The sequence below is a fragment of the Notolepis coatsorum genome (genome assembly GCF_963971535.1).
Source record: "Notolepis coatsorum genome assembly, chromosome: 2".
Lineage (NCBI taxonomy): Eukaryota > Metazoa > Chordata > Actinopteri > Aulopiformes > Paralepididae > Notolepis > Notolepis coatsorum.
Genome location: NC_140166.1, coordinates 1,598,481 through 1,619,324, shown reverse-complemented (window position 1 = coordinate 1,619,324; position 20,844 = coordinate 1,598,481). Strand labels below are relative to the sequence as shown.

At 42.8% G+C, this 20,844-nt stretch overlaps 1 protein-coding gene across 1 annotated transcript in view; it reads right to left on the bottom strand.

The window, feature by feature from the left end:
• dbt (dihydrolipoamide branched chain transacylase E2) overlaps window positions 1–20,844 on the bottom strand; it is a gene marked incomplete at its 5' end in the record, with an annotated part of 124,948 nt that overhangs the window by 40,085 nt on the left and 64,019 nt on the right. The window contains 3 exons of the mRNA XM_084308076.1: window positions 5–82; window positions 3,614–3,780; window positions 8,830–9,058. Of these exons, the coding sequence (XP_084164202.1) occupies window positions 5–82; window positions 3,614–3,780; window positions 8,830–9,058 (474 nt within the window). The remainder of the gene's footprint in view (window positions 1–4; window positions 83–3,613; window positions 3,781–8,829; window positions 9,059–20,844) is intronic.

The window sequence follows — 20,844 nt, the reverse complement described above, 5'->3', positions numbered from 1 at the left end:
TCACCTTGTAGGTGATGTTCTGGACAGCATCGTCCACAGATGCGTTGAGGATCGGGAAGTGGAGGAGGCCGAGGGAGGCAGCCTGCAGCAAACACAGGGACATGAGACACATCTGGTCAATGAACCAGAACACAGGGACATGAGACACATCTGGTCAATGAACCAGAACACAGGGACATGAGACACATCTGGTCAATGAACCAGAACACAGGGACATGAGACACATCTGGTCAATGAACCAGAACACATGGACATGAGACACATCTGGTCAATGAACCAGAACACATGGACATGAGACACATCTGGTCAATGAACCAGAACACATGGACATGAGACACATCTGGTCAATGAACCAGAACACAGGGACATGAGACACATCTGGTCAATGAACCAGAACACAGGGACATGAGACACACATCTGGTCAATGAACCAGAACACATTAACATGAGACACATCTAGTCAATGAACCAGAACACAGGGACATGAGACACACATCTGGTCAATGAACCAGAACACAGGGACATGAGACACATCTGGTCAATGAACCAGAACACAGGGACATGAGACACACATCTGGTCAATGAACCAGAACACAGGGACATGAGACACATCTGGTCAATGAACCAGAACACAGGGACATGAGACACATCTGGTCAATGAACCAGAACACAGGGACATGAGACACACATCTGGTCAATGAACCAGAACACATTAACATGAGACACATCTAGTCAATGAACCAGAACACATTAACATTAATCGTTAGTTCATGCCGATCTTTGAGTGCCCCCGACGCTATATAGCGTCTGTTTGCCGTTTTTTTTAAATTGGCGATTTGAATTCATATTTCATTAATCGAGCCTCGGGTTAGTGCTGCAGAGTCTCTCTGAGCTCAATTGGGAAGATACCGCCCCCTATCGTCTCTCCCTGTGTAACTGCACCCCATTACTTTACACTGATGCAGGGGGCAGGGCTCCAGACTCACTTTTTTCACCACCGTCCCAGAACCGTCCGGAAATACAATCTTAACCGTCCCAAAGTGAATGTAACCGTCCCAAAAATCAAATGTCGTTTCTTTACTTTGGTTTTTTCGTCTATAGTTATTATTGCCATAAGAAACACCATTCAGAGAAGGGGAGAATAAATTGATTTAGTCAAAAGGCTCCCAGGTGGAAAGATTTCACAAGAATAATTATTAAAAATAAATAAATATATATATATAAAAAAAAGTGTTTAACAAGGTGCTAGTATAGGGATATTTGGTCACGGTGCTGTTATAGTCAACCAATTGGAGCCATGTTGATTATTCCTTCCATAGGAAAATATATTTAAATGTATTTGTATTTCATTTCGTTTTAGTTTTTATTACAAATGTGTGTGTTTATGGTTGAAAATGTTAGAGATAAATAAAGATCAAATCAAATCTAACTGAATAAGTTATCCCTCTCCTAACAAGAAAGAAAAACGTAGTTTAGCTTTAAACTATATAATGTCATTGCGTCCAGAGATTCCACCTTTGATAACTAAAGTAATGACACTTGACTAGTAATGAAACATGTCCCTTAGATCACGCTGTCCTCCTGGTCGATATTGATGATAACTGCTGCTAAAATAAAATAAGTCCCGAGTCGAGACTCCGTGCTGCTGTTCCCAACGAATCAGACTCCAGTGATGGAGACGGCTGAACGGATCAGACTCCAGTGATGGAGACGGCTGAACGGATCAGACTCCAGTGATGGAGACGGCTGAACGGATCAGACTCCAGTGATGGAGACGGCTGAACGGATCAGACTCCAGTGATGGAGACGGCTGAACGGATCAGACTCCAGTGATGGAGACGGCTGAACGGATCAGACTCCAGTGATGGAGACGGCTGCACAGTGCAATACTCCAATTCAGCCATCGGCAATTCAGCTGTTGTGTGGGGGGCGCTGTTGAGCGGGCCTGTGACCGGACCTGAAAGCGCCCCTGGCTCTGCGGCTCTGCAGCTGCATGCTATTCGCAAATCCAGCATGAGCCAGCTCCCGCTGCAGCCGTCATTATCAGAACACTACACACATATCATAATGTTTACAGCAAACTGTAGTTGATCACCAGGTATGTTTTATTAACGTAGAATAATTCATATATATATATGCGCGCACTGACAGTCGGCTAATTGACATTTCCTGTGAAAAAAATAAAATCCTCTCGTCCCGTTTGCGTCCCAAAAAAGATTTCTGTTCGTCCCAAATCAATATTTGATCGTCCCCGGGACGACGGGACATCGTTAGTCTCGAGCCCTGGCAGGGGGAGTGGTCAGTTTCCTCAACAACCTTGCCCCTCCCTACCTGTCCGACCTCCTCCACCGTCACACGCCCACCCGTCGCCTTAGGTCTGCAGATGCCAACCTCCTGACACCTCCCACGACCAGGCTCCGGACCTGGGGCGACAGGGCCTTCGCTGCTGCTGCCCCCTCCCTCTGGAATGCCCTCCCCAGCCATATGTGATGCAAACACCCTGACATCTTTTAAATCAGCCCTCAAAACTCACCTTTTCAATCTTGCTTTTGACCTCTAATTCTGTCTGTGTTATTTTATTTTTGTCATGTATTATTTTTGTTCTGTTTTTTGTTTTGCCATAGTTTGTCTCTCCTGCCCATGTAAAGCGTCTTTGAGCACCTGGAAAAGCGCTATATAAAATAGATGTATTATTATTATTATTTTACTCATTTTACTCTCCGTCAAGCCAACTGAAGAGACCAAGTGATCGCCGGCCATCAGAACAGCGTGGATTATGTATTTACAGTAATCAATAAGCGTGATCGATATTTGGGCATGTAGATAGTGGGCATGTAGCTCAGCTTGACCCCCCGGGCCTGTACCTTGATGAAGAGGGGGACCTCACCTTGATGAAGAAGGGCATGTAGCTCAGCTTGACCCCCCAGGCCTGTACCTTGATGAAGAGGGGGACCTCACCTTGATGAAGAAGGGCATGTAGCTCAGCTTGACCCCCCGGGCCTGTACCTTGATGAAGAGGGGGACCTCACCTTGATGAAGAAGGGCATGTAGCTCAGCTTGACCCCCCGGGCCTGTACCTTGATGAAGAGGGGGACCTCACCTTGATGAAGAAGGGCATGTAGCTCAGCTTGACCCCCCGGCCTGTACCTTGATGAAGAGGGGGACCTCACCTTGATGAAGAGGGGGACCTCACCTTGATGAAGAGGGGGACCTCACCTTGATGAAGAGGGGGACCTCACCTTGATGAAGAGGGGGACCTCACCTTGATGAAGAAGGGCATGTAGCTCAGCTTGACCCCCCGGGCCTGTACCTTGATGAAGAGGGGGACCTCACCTTGATGAAGAGGGGGACCTCACCTTGATGAAGAGGGGGACCTCACCTTGATGAAGAAGGGCATGTAGCTCAGCTTGACCCCCCGGGCCTGTACCTTGATGAAGAGGGGGACCTCACCTTGATGAAGAGGGGGACCTCACCTTGATGAAGAGGGGGACCTCACCTTGATGAAGAAGGGCATGTAGCTCAGCTTGACCCCCCGGGCCTGTACCTTGATGAAGAGGGGGACCTCACCTTGATGAAGAGGGGGACCTCACCTTGATGAAGAGGGGGACCTCACCTTGATGAAGAAGGGCATGTAGCTCAGCTTGACCCCCCGGGCCTCACTCAGGGGCTTGAGCTCGGCGCGCAGCAGCACCAGCCGGGTCAGGTCCAGCTCGTCACAGTAACCAAAGTGAGGGATCTTCAGCGCAGCCGTCATGGTCCTCACCATCGCCTTGTGGAACACTGAACACAGCCACAGGAACACAGACACATGAAGGGACATTATGAGACTGGACCACAGGAACACAGACACATGAAGGGACATTATGAGACTGGATCACAGGAACACAGACACATGAAGGGACATTATGAGACTGGATCACAGGAACACAGACACATGAAGGTACATTATGAGACTGGATCACAGGAACACAGACACATGAAGGGACATTATGAGACTGGATCACAGGAACACAGACACATGAAGGGACATTATGAGACTGGATCACAGGAACACAGACACATGAAGGGACATTATGAGACTGGACCACAGGAACACAGACACATGAAGGTACATTATGAGACTGGATCACAGGAACACAGACACATGAAGGTACATTATGAGACTGGATCACAGGAACACAGACACATGAAGGTACATTATGAGACTGGATCACAGGAACACAGACACATGAAGGTACATTATGAGACTGGATCACAGGAACACAGACACATGAAGGTACATTATGAGACTGGACCACAGGAACACAGACACATGAAGGGACATTATGAGACTGGACCACAGGAACACAGACACATGAAGGTACATTATGAGACTGGATCACAGGAACACAGACACATGAAGGTACATTATGAGACTGGATCACAGGAACACAGACACATGAAGGGACATTATGAGACTGGACCACAGGAACACAGACACATGAAGGTACATTATGAGACTGGATCACAGGAACACAGACACATGAAGGTACATTATGAGACTGGACCACAGGAACACAGACACATGAAGGGACATTATGAGACTGGATCACAGGAACACAGACACATGAAGGTACATTATGAGACTGGATCACAGGAACACAGACACATGAAGGTACATTATGAGACTGGATCACAGGAACACAGACACATGAAGGGACATTATGAGACTGGACCACAGGAACACAGACACATGAAGGTACATTATGAGACTGGATCACAGGAACACAGACACATGAAGGTACATTATGAGACTGGACCACAGGAACACAGACACATGAAGGGACATTATGAGACTGGATCACAGGAACACAGACACATGAAGGTACATTATGAGACTGGATCACAGGAACACAGACACATGAAGGTACATTATGAGACTGGATCACAGGAACACAGACACATGAAGGTACATTATGAGACTGGACCACAGGAACACAGACACATGAAGGTACATTATGAGACTGGATCACAGGAACACAGACACATGAAGGTACATTATGAGACTGGATCACAGGAACACAGACACATGAAGGGACATTATGAGACTGGATCACAGGAACACAGACACATGAAGGTACATTATGAGACTGGATCACAGGAACACAGACACATGAAGGTACATTATGAGACTGGATCACAGGAACACAGACACATGAAGGTACATTATGAGACTGGATCACAGGAACACAGACACATGAAGGGACATTATGAGACTGGACCACAGGAACACAGACACATGAAGGTACATTATGAGACTGGATCACAGGAACACAGACACATGAAGGGACATTATGAGACTGGATCACAGGAACACAGACACATGAAGGTACATTATGAGACTGGATCACAGGAACACAGACACATGAAGGGACATTATGAGACTGGATCACAGGAACACAGACACATGAAGGTACATTATGAGACTGGATCACAGGAACACAGACACATGAAGGGACATTATGAGACTGGATCACAGGAACACAGACACATGAAGGTACATTATGAGACTGGATCACAGGAACACAGACACATGAAGGGACATTATGAGACTGGATCACAGGAACACAGACACATGAAGGTACATTATGAGACTGGATCACAGGAACACAGACACATGAAGGGACATTATGAGTAGAGTTGTTCCGATACCGATACCAGTATCGGAAATGCCGCCGATACTGCCTAAAATGCTGGTATCGGTATCGGCGAGTACCCTCTAATGCTGCGCTCCGATACCACATAATTTATCAACAACACTGCGGTCTGTTAAGTGAGCATTATAAAACAAACGTGTGTTTAACCGACCGTGAATGAAAGTGTCAATGCTGTTTGTCATTTTAACAGCAGATACTTTCTTAAATGCCATCCTCCCGACAGAGCAGTGTTGACGGGGTGCTCAGATGGGTTCGCTTGGTGGTGTTATTAGCATTGAACAGCTAACCAAAAGCTAGCGTGAACTAACGTTAAAGGTTTAGCCATAACGTTACCTTGGCTAAAGTTGGGGCTATTCATAATCCAGCAATAATGGCTGCAGACCTGCAAGCAAAGTACAGCAAGTTGGCAAAGGAGTATTCCAACGTAAATCACATTTTCACCAGTAAAGTTAAGTATTTCCATCTGCCAGTAGCTCATGCTAGCTCACGTTAGCGTCGTCACTGAACCACCTCGCGTACACAATTAATGACATGTTGCGGACAGCCATATCGGTGACAATGTTTAGCTTTGAGTGCCAAATGATAAGAGTCTGAGGCGGAGTCTCAAAAGAGAATGTTGAATATTTATTGTGCACAAATCACAACAGAGCCTCTACTACTAACTGAACCGGAGCCTTGTGGAAGCAAGTGCAGCAACTAATAATGTCCGTGTGGATCATTGGAGTAGGGTATATCTGCAGTGCTGCAGCCCCACTCATTGATTAATGATACTAATACAAATCTATACAATCACCTGTTGTTGAATAAATACCATTACTTTCTAGTTATTACTAAAAAACAGTATATATAAAACAGTAGCTGTATAAAAAAAAAATATATATATATAATTTATATAATTTTATTAAATTTTTTTTTTTTTTAATGTATGCACTGGTATCGGATCAGTATCGGCCGATACCCAAAGCTTAGGTATCGGAATCGGAAAGGAAAAAATGGTATCGGAACATCTCTAATTATGAGACTGGATTTTTATATCCAGATATGAAAGCAACACAACATGTGTAATATGTCTTTTGGGCCTCTAGGAATGATACATCAGCAGACTGGATCAGACTATTTGGGCTTTAATAAGATCAAACGGAATCTGCCCAATTGGTACATTATGCTCATCGATTTTAGGGCTAATATTTTTTTGTGTGTGTTCATAGTTGTGACAGATGAATTGAACGCAAAACACCATGTATTATAGCTTGTATTAAACACCATGTATTATAGCTTGTATTAAACACCATGTATTATAGCTTGTATTAAACACCATGTATTATAGCTTGTATTAAACACCATGTATTATAGCTTGTATTAAACACCATGTATTATAGCTTGTGTTGGTATTCAGACCTTTGCTATGATTGTGCTGATCTTTGAACACCTGCCCACTGGTTGTGCTGATCTCTGAACACCTGCCCACTGGTTGTGCTGATCTCTGAACACCTGCCCACTGGTTGTGCTGATCTCTGAACACCTGCCCACTGGTTGTGCTGATCTCTGAACACCTGCCCACTGGTTGTGCTGATCTCTGAACACCTGCCCACTGGTTGTGCTGATCTCTGAACACCTGGTATGTTTCTTTGGGAAGTTTCAGGCAATGGGAAGTTGAGTCTTCTAACGATTATTTTGTTATCGATTAATCTGTTGATTATTTTATCGATGAATCTAAACGATTAATTTACCAGAAAAATCTCTATATAAATTCTATTTGAAACACACGAGGGAGAATAGCTTATAGCAGACTTAACGATGTTACAATATTTTTGCTAATGAAGTGAAATATGTATCATCAACTATCCAGTTAGTTTTTATATTGTAACTTGTGCCTACTTCATTGATCATCATCATTGCACGTACAGAGAGAGGGAGAGAGATGGGCTCAGCCACCCGCCACTCCCCTTCCTCACTATTGGAACTCCACAAAACTGATTTCTCCTGTGCTTGTGAGCTAGCTTAGCTTAGTTAGCAGCTAACGTTAGTTAATGTTTTTAACCGCAACGGGCATACAGGAATGGCGAGGATGTAAAACATGTTAGACGCATTTATTGGACCCGTTGCTCGCGGAGTTTACATAGAAACAGCGCGGCTCGCAAGAGGAGTCATCACAGGCTGTAGAACGCAGGCTGAAGGTGGGGGTATCGGCTCAGCCCCTCCCTCCCAGCTGGAGCGCACTGTGACTGTCGAGTCCTGGCTCGAGGCACAATCAGCAACTGTGGTTTAAGAGAAGTTATTTATATTTTGAACATGATTCACTGTGCATTAGTTAGATTACGTCTGGCATTTCCACATACAATTAACAATACGATGCGTCGATCATGAATATGTAAATCGACGAAATGTCATAGCACTAGTCGACTCATTCTAGTGATTGTCCTGGAACTGTTTCCCCCTCCCATACTCCCATATCACAGCTCTTGCAATGTTTATATTGTGCAAGTTAATATTGTAACAACAAAACAACTACATTGTGCACCAGAAGTACCCAAGTTGCACGTCTGAACGAGACAGAGCTCCGTTTGCACAACGTCCCTCCCTTGGGCTGCAACCGTTATTGAGCAACTTAATACCAAGGGTCCTGCAACTTAATACCAAGGGTCCTACAACTTAATACCAAGGGTCCTACAACTTAATACCAAGGGTCCTACAACTTAATACCAAGGGTCCTACAACTTAATACCAAGGGTCCTACAACTTAATACCAAGGGTCCTACAACTTAATACCAAGGGTCCTACAACTTAATACCAAGGGTCCTACAACTTAATACCAAGGGTCCTACAACTTAATACCAAGGGTCCTACAACTTAATACCAAGGGTCCTACAACTTAATACCAAGGGTCCTACAACTTAATACCAAGGGTCCTACAACTTAATACCAAGGGTCCTACAACTTAATACCAAGGGTCCTACAACTTAATACCAAGGGTCCTACAACTTAATACCAAGGGTCCTACAACTTAATACCAAGGGTCCTACAACTTAATACCAAGGGTCCTACAACTTAATACCAAGGGTCTGTACAACTTTGGTATCAAGTGCAGGTATGAATCATGAACTGCTTAACATCTACAAACCAAAACACGTACCTTTGAGTGGCTCAGTGACGTCCTTGCCGGTGAAGACGGGCCTGGGGGTGACGGGCGGCGGGGCGGGGCGGGGTGGGGCAGTGGGGGCCGCGGCCGGAGGCTTGATCTCGAGGAACGCAGGGGTAGGAGGAGGCAAGATGGCTCCCGTCTGCCTGGCCAGGAAGTTGAGGATGTCTTCCTTCAGGATCCGCCCGTCTCGTCCCGAACCCACCACCTCACTCAGTTTGATCTGGAGACGGACAGGATGAGACCCGTACATCACAAAGCAGTGTCGATGAGGCACCGTATCTCTGCAACTAGGCAGCATGTTTCCACTCCGCTTGCAGGAGTTTGGGAAGACGAGGCTAATCATTTACATGTTAACCCTCTTAGTAAGCATCAGGCCAAAACGGGGCCATTTTGGTTTTGACGACTGCATACCTTTTTTGCAAAGCTCAACTTTTTTTTATAAATTTTTTTAATATGTTTTATAAACATATACAGTCCAGTAGAGAGAGAGAGAGGAAGAACGGGAGACAGAGCGGGGGAAGACATTCTGCAAAGGACGCCGGGTTCGGGAGTGGAACCCGGGATACATGGTGTATTGGTGTGCTACTAGAGCGCCCTGCAAAGCTCAACGTTATACTTAGAGCACATGCATGAGTCTGGTCTCTTTTGAAAGGGAACATTCTGAAGTTGCTAACACAATAAAGAAAAATCACTTTGAGTGCTAATGTAATAGAGTAACAGAGGTTTGAACACACTGAAGTAAAGGTTGTGTGTACTCACATTTCTGTTTAGTGGTTGCCAGATGCCTGTTTCTAAGTTCCAGCATAGAGGTAGGAGCTGGAAAACACTGCGGTTCCATAGTCTGAAGTCTTATGCAGTACAGGTCCAAATTTTATAAAACATCCCATGGAAAATGAGTGTTTGAGAAATGTGTGTACCGGTAAAAAATACAGCGCGCTCTCTAATGATGGGGTGCCAGGGTGGCACACCACGTTACGCACTGCAGTGCAACCCGGCCGTCCCGGGTAAGACTGGCAACCTTTGCTGAAGGTCTCCTCCCCATATCTTCTCACATCCTTCCTCTCTGCCGGGTCTGTCCAATAAAGCAATAAAATGCCAAAAGAACTTAAAAAAAAAAGATCTCTAATGACATCATATACTGTACTGCTTCTATGCAACACAGGCCAGACAATGCAATTCTAACTGCCGTCTTCATTTAAAACTGGGGTGGAGGGAACATTTATTTCTTCATGATTTTGGTCAAACTCCATTTCAAGAAACCAGGACTGAGAGTCTAAAAGCCCCACTAGCGCCATCTAGAGGCCATGCTGCTTCTTAGACACACCAGACTAAAAGCCCCACTAGCGCCATCTAGAGGCCATGCTGCTTCTTAGACACACCAGACTAAAAGCCCCACTAGCGCCATCTAGAGGCCATGCTGCTTCTTAGACACACCAGACTAAAAGCCCCACTAGCGCCATCTAGAGGCCATGCTGCTTCTTAGACACACCAGACTAAAAGCCCCACTAGCGCCATCTAGAGGCCATGCCGTACCGACCAGTGACCAACAGTGCCATCCTTAAATTCACCCAGGGAACAAAATGTACTCTTTGGCTTACCAGCCAAGGTGGCTGGTAGATCAAATAAATAAAAAATACCAGCCAGGCAGATTTTTTACCAGCCAAAAATTATAAATAGATTTTTAGTATATCGCCATGTGTTATTATTACTATAACTATATAATACTCTCATATGCAATTTTCAATTAATATCATGAACATAAGGAATAAGGTAACGTAGCTAAATGTACATTAACACATTGAGTGCCAGCAGGGGGCGCCAGATTTAGCGCTTGAATGCCAGCCTTTTTGGACAGATTTTCCGATATTTCATGATTTTCGCAGAGCTATTTCTATATTATGGCTATGTGTCTAATACGCCTGTCGCTTATCAATGACTTGCTTGCAGTCAACATGTACGAAATGGATAGTTTTTTTCATCAGTACATTTCCGTTTTATACCGTTTTGAAAAACGGAAGTTTTTGAATCTGAGGGTCCACAATGAATCCGATCGGCTCGGGTTACATGCCCGAGAAGTAAAATGTGGAATCCGGATTTCTTTTTCCTCATTTTCATTGAGTCCAATCTAATGGGTGCATTACCATCCGGGAGACGATAGGGGGCGGTATTTTCCCTGTTCGAGCTCATAGCACACTTTATATTTATTGATAAAGGATTTGCACTACAACTCGTACACCTACTGTAAATTGTACCTAAATTGCACCTCATCCCATTTCTGCCTTGCACTATATAGTATTGTATATTAGTACACTGCATAGTATTGTATATTATATGGTAACTCAGTTACGTCTATTCTGCATCGAAGATTGTACATATGTCTATACTGAACACTGTGACCTCATTTTTTTACTTCTAATTTACATGCTATACTATTAGGGGTGGGACGATACATCGATCCAGATCGATATATCGATCTATTATCAATAATCAAATAGGATCGATGCAACGTAAAAAGATCGATTCATATTGCGATACTCTTATTTTGAAAATCCCCTCGTGAGCATTTCCGCCCGGCCGGAACAACAAGCTCAGCGCAGCTCCGTGTGTAGACGTTAGATAGTATTGCTTCAGAGTCCGCCTATTTTCCCCGAAATAAGTGCCTGTTGTTTTTTTCCCACAAGGGGTTAAATGCATCTAACATGCTTTCCATCCTCTCCATTCCTTTATGCCCAATATGTCGCGTTAAATACCGAAATGAACATTGCGTTAGCGTGAGCTAACTATGCTAAGCACTGCAGCTAACCATGAGAGGAGAGGAGAGAGGAGAGGGGACTTGGGAAAGAGCAAGGGTGGGGGCACTGGGCAGTCTACCTTTCTGTGGGGGACTGGGTTGCGTGAGGGGCATTCTGTGTGTGTGTGTGTGTGTGTTACTGAGGATGGACAGATAATGTTGATATTTAAACATGAATACATAATATATGTATTCATGATCATCATGCAACATAAAACAATTGTAGGAAGTTTGGGAGAGGAAAGGGTTTTAGCTTGCGTGTTGTGAGTTCCAAAACATTTTACTTAAAGTTTAAAGCTCAATATATAAAAAGTTAACAGGAGGTCTATTTGTATTAAAAACAATAGATTGTTTTTCATTTAAATGTCTGGAAGAGCTCAAAAATAAAAACATCAATTGATATTTCCGTAGCCTTTTTTTAGTTGATCTAAATGTGACTGATTGTATTAAATGGGCACATAATATCGCCTCATATCGATCGCAGGCACCTGAATCGAATCGTATCGTATCGTGGCAGACTTTGTGATATCGGCAAATATCGTATCGTTGTCCAAAGAATCGATATCGTATCGTATCGTGATGAAACTGGTGATTCCCACCCTTATATACTATGTTATTTTATTTCATACTTATCTTGTCTTGCACAGTCTCTGGAGCGTAACAGTAAGAAGCATTTTGTATAAAAGTATTCTGTACTTCTGTATGACAACTATTAAAGAAACTTGAAACTTGAAACATAGACAGTCCCAATGGTAACGTGAGGCTAGATTGATGAAAAGTGTATGGATATCGCTAATAAAAGCAATAACGATTAAATAACGAGATCTCGTCATTGGCACACAACACATGGCATGAAATAACGAGATTTCTCGTGGCTGGCACTCAAAGTGTTAATGGCGAGCCATGTATTACCATTTCCATGATGCATTTCCTTCATAATACTTGCGGCTACTCTACAAGTAGAGCCATATGAAATCCGCGATCACGGAATCGCGGAATTGAGCAATAAAAATGGAATCAACTGTAAATAATATAAAAAAAATAAAAAATTATATTTTTTTTTTAATGTTGTGGGACTTGTACAGCACTTTGTTCAACTTTGTCAGTGCTGTAAAGTTTAAACCTTTTAAAATCTTAGACAAACAAAACACTTTGCTTTCATGAAATATTGTAAGCCGTCATTTGAGGCTTTATAAAAGCAGCACAATGAACACAAATCTGTCGGTGCCGAGTCCGACCTCATCTTAAATAACAAACAGCATTGCTTGTTGTAATTAACAAAGAGAGGCAGAGTTGATTTTGCAAAAAAATATATATAGATCATATATTTTAATATTTTTTAATAATCAAATTTTATTTTCATATTCGAATCCCATGCCCATCGAACCAAGCTTCATAGCTTCGAAGTATTTAAGACAGCCCTATTAAATGGACTGTTATATCTTATTAAATTGTGGACATTTATTCATTCCCACTTATTAGACACTATTTCTGATGGTAAAATGAGCGTACAAAGCAAAATACAGAATTCTGAAATATTAAAACGGAAAAAACGGAATTTGGAAAAAAAATTACTGGAATTTGGAAAAAAATAAAACGGATTTCATATGGCTCTATCTACAAGATACAGATACAAGATACTTTAATGCCACACAACTATGGTTGGTGGTAATCGTTTGCGGTACAGCATGTTAGTTAAGCACTGGGACATCAACATGGAACATCAAAAGCCCCCCTCCCACCTCCCAATCCCCACAATAAATACATAAATACAGAGATACATAAATACATACAGGACAGTCACATATAACAAGTGTCAGTTAGTGTCAGTTCAATTCAGTTCATATTCACTTCAGTTCTCTCTTACACTACTCTTGGTTCATTGTGAATATGGACATCATTGTTCTGTAAACAATTCGGCTGGCTAACGTTAGCGTCCAGGAATTGTTCTGTAAACAATTCGGCTAGCTAACATTAGCGTCCAGGCTTTACAAACATAACTTACTGAAAGTGAAAGCCGACACACACACACACACGTTCCGTATAGAAGCGACTGCTGACAAGAGAAGCTATTTCTTTTATGAAAATTCAGAAAATTAAAAAAGTTGGCTCCCAATTTTTTTACACGCCAGAGTGGCTGAGTAGCCTCCGTAATTTACCAGCCAAAGACGAAATATAGACGCCATTGGCACTTGGCGGTTAATTTTTGTTCCCTGAATTCACCATATTGCTAATTTCCCCTGAGGGCCAAGAATGTGGCCTAACAAAATTTATTGTTTGGTTCCTGTTAATTAAGGCCATGGGTAGGTAGTAGGGGTGTAACGGTACGCGAATACGTTCTGTACCGCCTCAATGTGGTCCTCCGGTACACTATGCGCTGTGCACTGAACGATTGCAACGATATGGAACCTTTTTTTGCGGAACTTAAATCCCCCCGGCCCTAATATAACGTGCACAACTAACCGGATGTTGTTTGTTCATCCCACGCAGCCACGCTGAACGAGAGCTGTAATTCAGCATAGCATATTAGCCTTAGTATGGCGAGTGCAATACTAACTGACAAGCCAGAGCTAGAAGATGCTCCCACAACATTCAAGTCTCCCGTTTGGGATAATTTCGGATTCCCAGTTAACGACAGTAATGGACAAAGACAGGTGGATCGCACTAAAGCTACGTGCCGGCTAGCCCCTTTCGTGACTGTGATGCACACTTGTGATGCAAGCCTTGCATCACAGTCACGAAAGGGGCTACGTGCCGGCATTGTTCAACTTTATTGCAAACTTTATCACGCATTTGAAACGGCATCACCCGAATGTGAATATCACTGGTACAAGGAAGAAACAGACCCTAGTGCAAACCCAGCTCCCCGTGGCATTCAAGCAGCATCTCGCTATTAATTCAGACCGGGCCAAAGCAATAACAAACGCCATAGGTGTTTTTATAGCAGCAGATCTGCGACCATACTCCGTTGTCGAGAACACAGGGTTTAAGCACATGTTAAAAGTAATAGAGCCCCGCTACCTAGTTCCCTCTCGTCCGTATTTCAGCCAGCAATCATACCAGCTCTGTATAAACAAGCACACGCTACAGTTGTCCACGACATCTGCTATATAATAATCTTCAGATTTACTTTAAGTGTTATTAGTAGGTTACAGCAGTAAGCCTTAGGGCTTGGATCCACCTGCCGCATATTTCTGGGCGCAAGCGTCTTTTGTCAATTGTTCCCAATGAGGACAGAGCGTATGCGGCCGCATGCTGCTGCCTATAGGAAATGCGCTGCAGTCGGCTTCTTTTTTCAGCGCCTTTCAGTTTTTTTGTGCGGCCGCACTCAGCGTTTAAAGTTGAAACTTTCTGAACTTTTCAGAGCGATGCGCTGAGTGCATTTTCAGACAACCAATCATAGCCAATCATATCTACCACTCTGTTTGTAACCTGACACCGGAGTTGCCTGCCTGTCTACCTACAAGAGACAGGAGCAGTATGAGGGCACAAATACACTAATAACTACACGAATACACTAATAAAAAGCAAATAAAAAGCAAAGGGCGAACTGTGGTGTCAGGCAATAACTATATATATAATTAATATACAATAAAGTGTATTAGAATATGCTATATGTGCAAAACCACAGCAGTAAAATACGATAAAAAGATGGCTGTCGCTAGATTTCTTTCTCTCTGTCATCTCGCTACAAGATGCGCTTCATGCATATGGCCAATTCGTTTTATATTGTTTAATACAGTTAAATAAATAAATAGATAAATGAAAAGCAAATTCTTTTTTTATCCCCCCCCCCCCCCCACTGTACAGAAAATAATACCGAACCGTGACTTCAAAACCGAGGTACGTACCGAACCGTGGATTTTGTGTACCGTTACACCCCTAGTAGGTAGGGAATTTATAAAAACATTTCCCACAGCGACTATGGATAGGGAATTATTTTATTTTGATCTTATTTTCCACGACAACATGGATGCATGTACTCTGCCAGCATGTTTAATATCCATAATACTAAAGGTTCAAATACAAAGACACTGTACTACAAAAGTACAATGTACAAAGGTAGTAGTATTAAAAATGCCACCCCTAAATACAACTCACTAAATATCCTGACGTTAGAGAGCTGTGCAAATATTGGGAAATACTTGCTTTTTATATATTCTCATTATTGACATGGACTGCACCTTGTTACTAAGATTTAATTAAACTTTATTGTAAAATATATATATATATATATTCTTTTACTCATAAAAAAAAATTTGGTTCGCACATAAAATCGGCAGGGTCGGTCGGCAACCGGAACCAAACAATTTATTTTGCATGGCCTGTTCACATCAAGTTGACACTAACGATCTTTAAATACTTGACCTGCCAACATTTCACCTGCTTAGTCCATACAATCTAATTGTAACTAAGAAAGATAATCGCTTTTGTGCATAGATCACTAGATTTATCCATTTATAATTATGCCACAATTCCCATTGCGGAGCTGGTAGTGAGGAGAAATACCACCAACATCAACATGGGCTGACGTCAATTAAAAAAATAAATTCAAGGGATTTTTTTGCCCCCCTTAATTGATTTTTGGGGGCTTTTTTTTGTATTTCGGGGGCACTGAATTTTTATGATAAACGGTTATTAAACATCCTTACATCCAAATTTTTTGACAGTCTTCGTCCCGCGGACAAAAAGATCCACACAAGCTCCTCGAACACTAGCCGTGTTTGCAGCCGGAGTCTCACGACAAGCTTTGCAATAAATGATATGTTGACCGGTAGCATCCTAATCCCCACGACTCCATCGTACTCCGCTTTAAAAAAAATTATTTGAGGACCTGGGGAATCTGCTTCTCAGACTATTTTTCCTTCGTGTTTTTATAGTTTGATAAAAAACGCTCCATCTCGTCTGTCTTCAAAATGCCATCAAATGCTGGTGAGCTGCTCACCTGCTAATGTGAGAGGGTGGGGAGAGTGACGTTGACATCGGCGTCTGATCAAAACAGATTTAATAAATCACGTCTTTCACTCGTCAGTTAAATAAATAGTAATATAATTTTTTATACTATGTTTGATAACGTAATGTTAATGACATTAATAATGTCTCCATATATATATATATCATTAGTAAACTGTCTGGGGCTTTTTGTCCCCCCCGGCCCTCCTTAACATGAGGGAAGCCGAGAACGCATATAGCCGTCAGTGTGCACGGGTGACATTGTGTCACAGCTGGGAGCGTTGCGGTGTTTGCAATGGAGGAGAAGTTTGGTTAATTTGTAAATAAACTATTCACATAAATGAAACAAAACGTAATGTTAATGTCTCCATCAGGGTTTCCGTTAGAAAATACTGGGGCCGGTCTCAGTGTCCTGGAAGATTTCAATCTCTCGGACAAATGTGAGAAATTCCGGTCAGTTTATTGAGCTTAAAAACAATTGATAGGCAGGCTATATAAAGAATGACATCCTCAAGGCATGTAGATTTATAATATTTTAACTTAAAACTAGGCTACTTTTGCGTATATACAGTCATTAATATATTCCAAATAAAATAAGTCCCTCGAGACGCCGTGCTGCTCCTGACTTGAAATCAAATACAAGGTGTCTGTGGGCAGTCGGCCCGATATTAACAGCAGTCGGTTATAATCACATTTTTATGAGCTAACGAATTCCGTTATATTGGACATTTGTATTAATTATATCAAGCGACAAACTGAGAAATTTGGCAGAGAGAGACGGCAACATTATCGCAGGGTCCAACGCTGCGTGATCGCTGAAACCAACGCCTCCCAACGAAGCGATAAACTCACCCCAACAGTATGCAACTGCAGAGCCGCAGAGCCAGGGGGCGCTATCAGTTCCGGTCTGGGGACCGCTCCGCAGCACCGCCATTCTCATCAGCAAAACATAGGTTGCGAGGGAATAATTCTCACAGGACATTATGACCGGAGATATTTAAATATGTCAGACTTCAACAGAATATATACCGTATATATAATTAGTAAACTGTCGGGGGCATTTTGTGCCCCCCTTAACTGATTTTCACAGGCATTTTGCCCCAAGCCCGCGTTAATTTCGAACCCTGGACTATAATGTTTCCAAAAACGCACCAGACTACGACGTAAGGTTAGACGTTTTATTTCATGCTCAACCAGTGCACAACAGCACACCAACCCAACTGACGATACCACAACACTTGACGGTATTTGTTATTATTATTATTATTATTATTATTATTATTATTATTATTTCCAATAGAAGGATACGATTTATGGGAATGTTATGGTTTATCTGTATAGCCAATTGGATATTCTCAGTTGTATTGTAGTGATTCACGTGACAGGTGGATCAGGCACGGCGCATCTGATGACATAAATAAGTAATGGGATTCAGCTGGGTGGTGTAGCCACGGGGAAAGCATACAATTGTCTGACCGCTTTAGAACGCTCTTGGGATAGTCTTAGAAACGCTTTGAACATAGAATTGAACCACGTTTATAGGAACAATAGGATCGCTTTGATCACCTCTCCCATGTAAACTATCTTTTCTAAATAAATCGGATATCTGTGGTATCTGATAACGGAAACTCAAAGTGTGGAGACTATTCTTTGGACGGAGCAAGTACGGAATCACCTCCCCGGTTGCCAGTAGAAGCGGTCCAGGAAGAGGCCACTACATTTAGTCGGAAAACTATGCGTTATTGAAGTGAATCCAGGTAGAGGCGCACTTCAATAAGCATTAGTCGGAAAACTTGCTGTTGTTGAAGCGACCCAGGTCGGCGCTTCAAGGACAAGAGGACTCGCAGGTTATTGATAGCGACCCAGGCGGAGGCGCGCGTCAATAAGTGACAAGAGGACTCGCAGGTTGAATGTTGAGGCGGAGGCGCGCTTCAGGTGACAAGAGAACCAGAAGAAGGAAACTGGTTTTGTTTGGAGAACGCTGTGATCAAAAGGAAGGAATCGATCAACCACGGTGTTGGAAGGAAGGATTCCCGAGGACATCAATGGAACGTTCGTGAGTAAAAGTTATCAATGAACTACGGACTACTACTTACGTTGCGCGCGCACACGGCGCTGTGGGATATAGAATAATTAAACAGTTGTGTTACGGATTGGCAAGTAACCATCAACTAAAATGACTTATTCTTACCCTAATGAAGAGGAGGATAATAATTATCTGCAACAATTACGAGCATCATGTAATGAGAAGCCCGCAACTTGCACCCGCAAACAACATGAGATTGAACAAAGGGTGCAATTAGAGGATGAAGAAGGTGTAAAATCGCACCTGGCATTATTTAATAATGCACTCAAAGATCTTAAGGTCGCCAATGAGGCTCTACAAAACTGGATGTTTATGATGGAAGATGGTGAAGATGTTACAGCACAATGGTATAGCCAGAAGATGGATGTATTCAATGCATTTATTAATGAGACGGATAATTGGTTGACAACAACAGCAACAACAGCAACAGCAACAACAGCAGCAACAACAGCAACAACAACAACAACAGCAGCAACAGCAGCAGAACCAGATGAAGCTAGCCCAGAGCCTGGTCATCCAGGCTCAGCAGAACCAGCAGAAGAACCAGGTCCAGACGGCATCAACCCCGAAGTCTGCGGTGAGCCAGGCCCAGCTGAAGAAGAAGCCAGAGGAGAAGGTGAAGTCCCTTGATGGCAAGCAAAGACTGAAACAGCAGCAGACAGCCGCCACCAAGCCACAGGTGACTCCGGTTTTCACGCACCTGCAAAATAAGCTCGGGAAGGATGCAGAGCGCAAAGATGGCGGCACGGATAAACAGAAGAAGGACAAGGACAAGGACAAGAGAAAGGAGGAGAAGGTGAAGTCCCTTGACGGCAAGATTAAGAAGGAAGAGAATGGCTTTGGCAGTTCTCCACGTATGAATATGAAGTCTGAGCATGAAGAAGACCTCTACCACTCTCCTAAACACCAGAAGTCTCTGAAGAGGGAGCGAGATGATGTGACAGGAATCGACTTCAAACCTAAGAAAATCAAGACTAAAAACGACAAGGTCAAGAAAAGTAAACAGGATGAAGAAGAGGACATCAAGCCCAAGAAGACTAAGAACAAGAAAGGAGTAGTGGTGGACGGAAAAGGATCTGAGAGCAAAGACAAGTTTGGAAGATCTCAGAGCAGAGACAACTCTGGCAGATCTAAGTGCAAGGAAAAGACTAGAAGATCTAAGAGCAGAGAGAAGACTGGCATATCTAAGAGCACAGAGAATGTACCTCTTCAAGAGCTAAGCAGGAAAGATGGCCATGTCTGGTACAGGGTGTATCATAAAAGAAGGAAAGAGAAGACGACATGAGTGGTGCTTGATTCACATCATCATTCCAAGGCACCACCATGGCAAACTCTGGAGTGAGGTGGATTGTGGACTCTCAAGCCCCCCCCCCCTTTCAGCCCACTTTGGTAGGGTAAGGGAGAGGCTGACCAAGAGTAAGCTAAGGTCTTGACTTTGAGAAAAGGAAACACAAACAGAAGAATGTGAACATGACGCATTGGTGTATTGATCACACGACAATAATACCCAATTAATACCAAGGAATATGCATCATTAAGACCAAGGAATATGCATCATTAAGGCATTTAAGTTTATTATGGACTCTTTTTAAGTTATGAATTAACCATCGACATGAAGATTTGTTATTTTGTAACAAGGAATGTCCAGAAGACCAGAATATGGACTTTGAATGAACATTATCATATCCACTACACAGCGCCCAGGAACCCTGGCCGCTCGGACAGATCCTGGAAGACTTTCCAGAGGACAAAGGCTCAGTACGAAGTGCCTACTACTGGATTCAAAGAAGAATTGCCAGCCGTAATGAACACTCACCTGACCGTGTTATTTATTTTGTAATTGTGTAAACACAATTAGGGGCCGGTGTAAGGGCCATTTGAGTGTTTTTGTTATTATTATTATTATTATTATTATTATTATTATTATTATTATTATTATTATTATTATTATTATTATTATTATTATTATTATTATTATTATTATTTCCAATAGAAGGATACGATTTGGAATGTTATGGTTTATCTGTATAGCCAATTGGATATTCTCAGTTGTATTGTAGTGATTCACGTGACAGGTGAATCAGGCACGGCGCATCTGATGACATAAATAAGTAATGGGATTCAGCTGGGTGGTGTAGCCACGGGGAAAGCATACAATTGTCTGACCGCTTTAGAA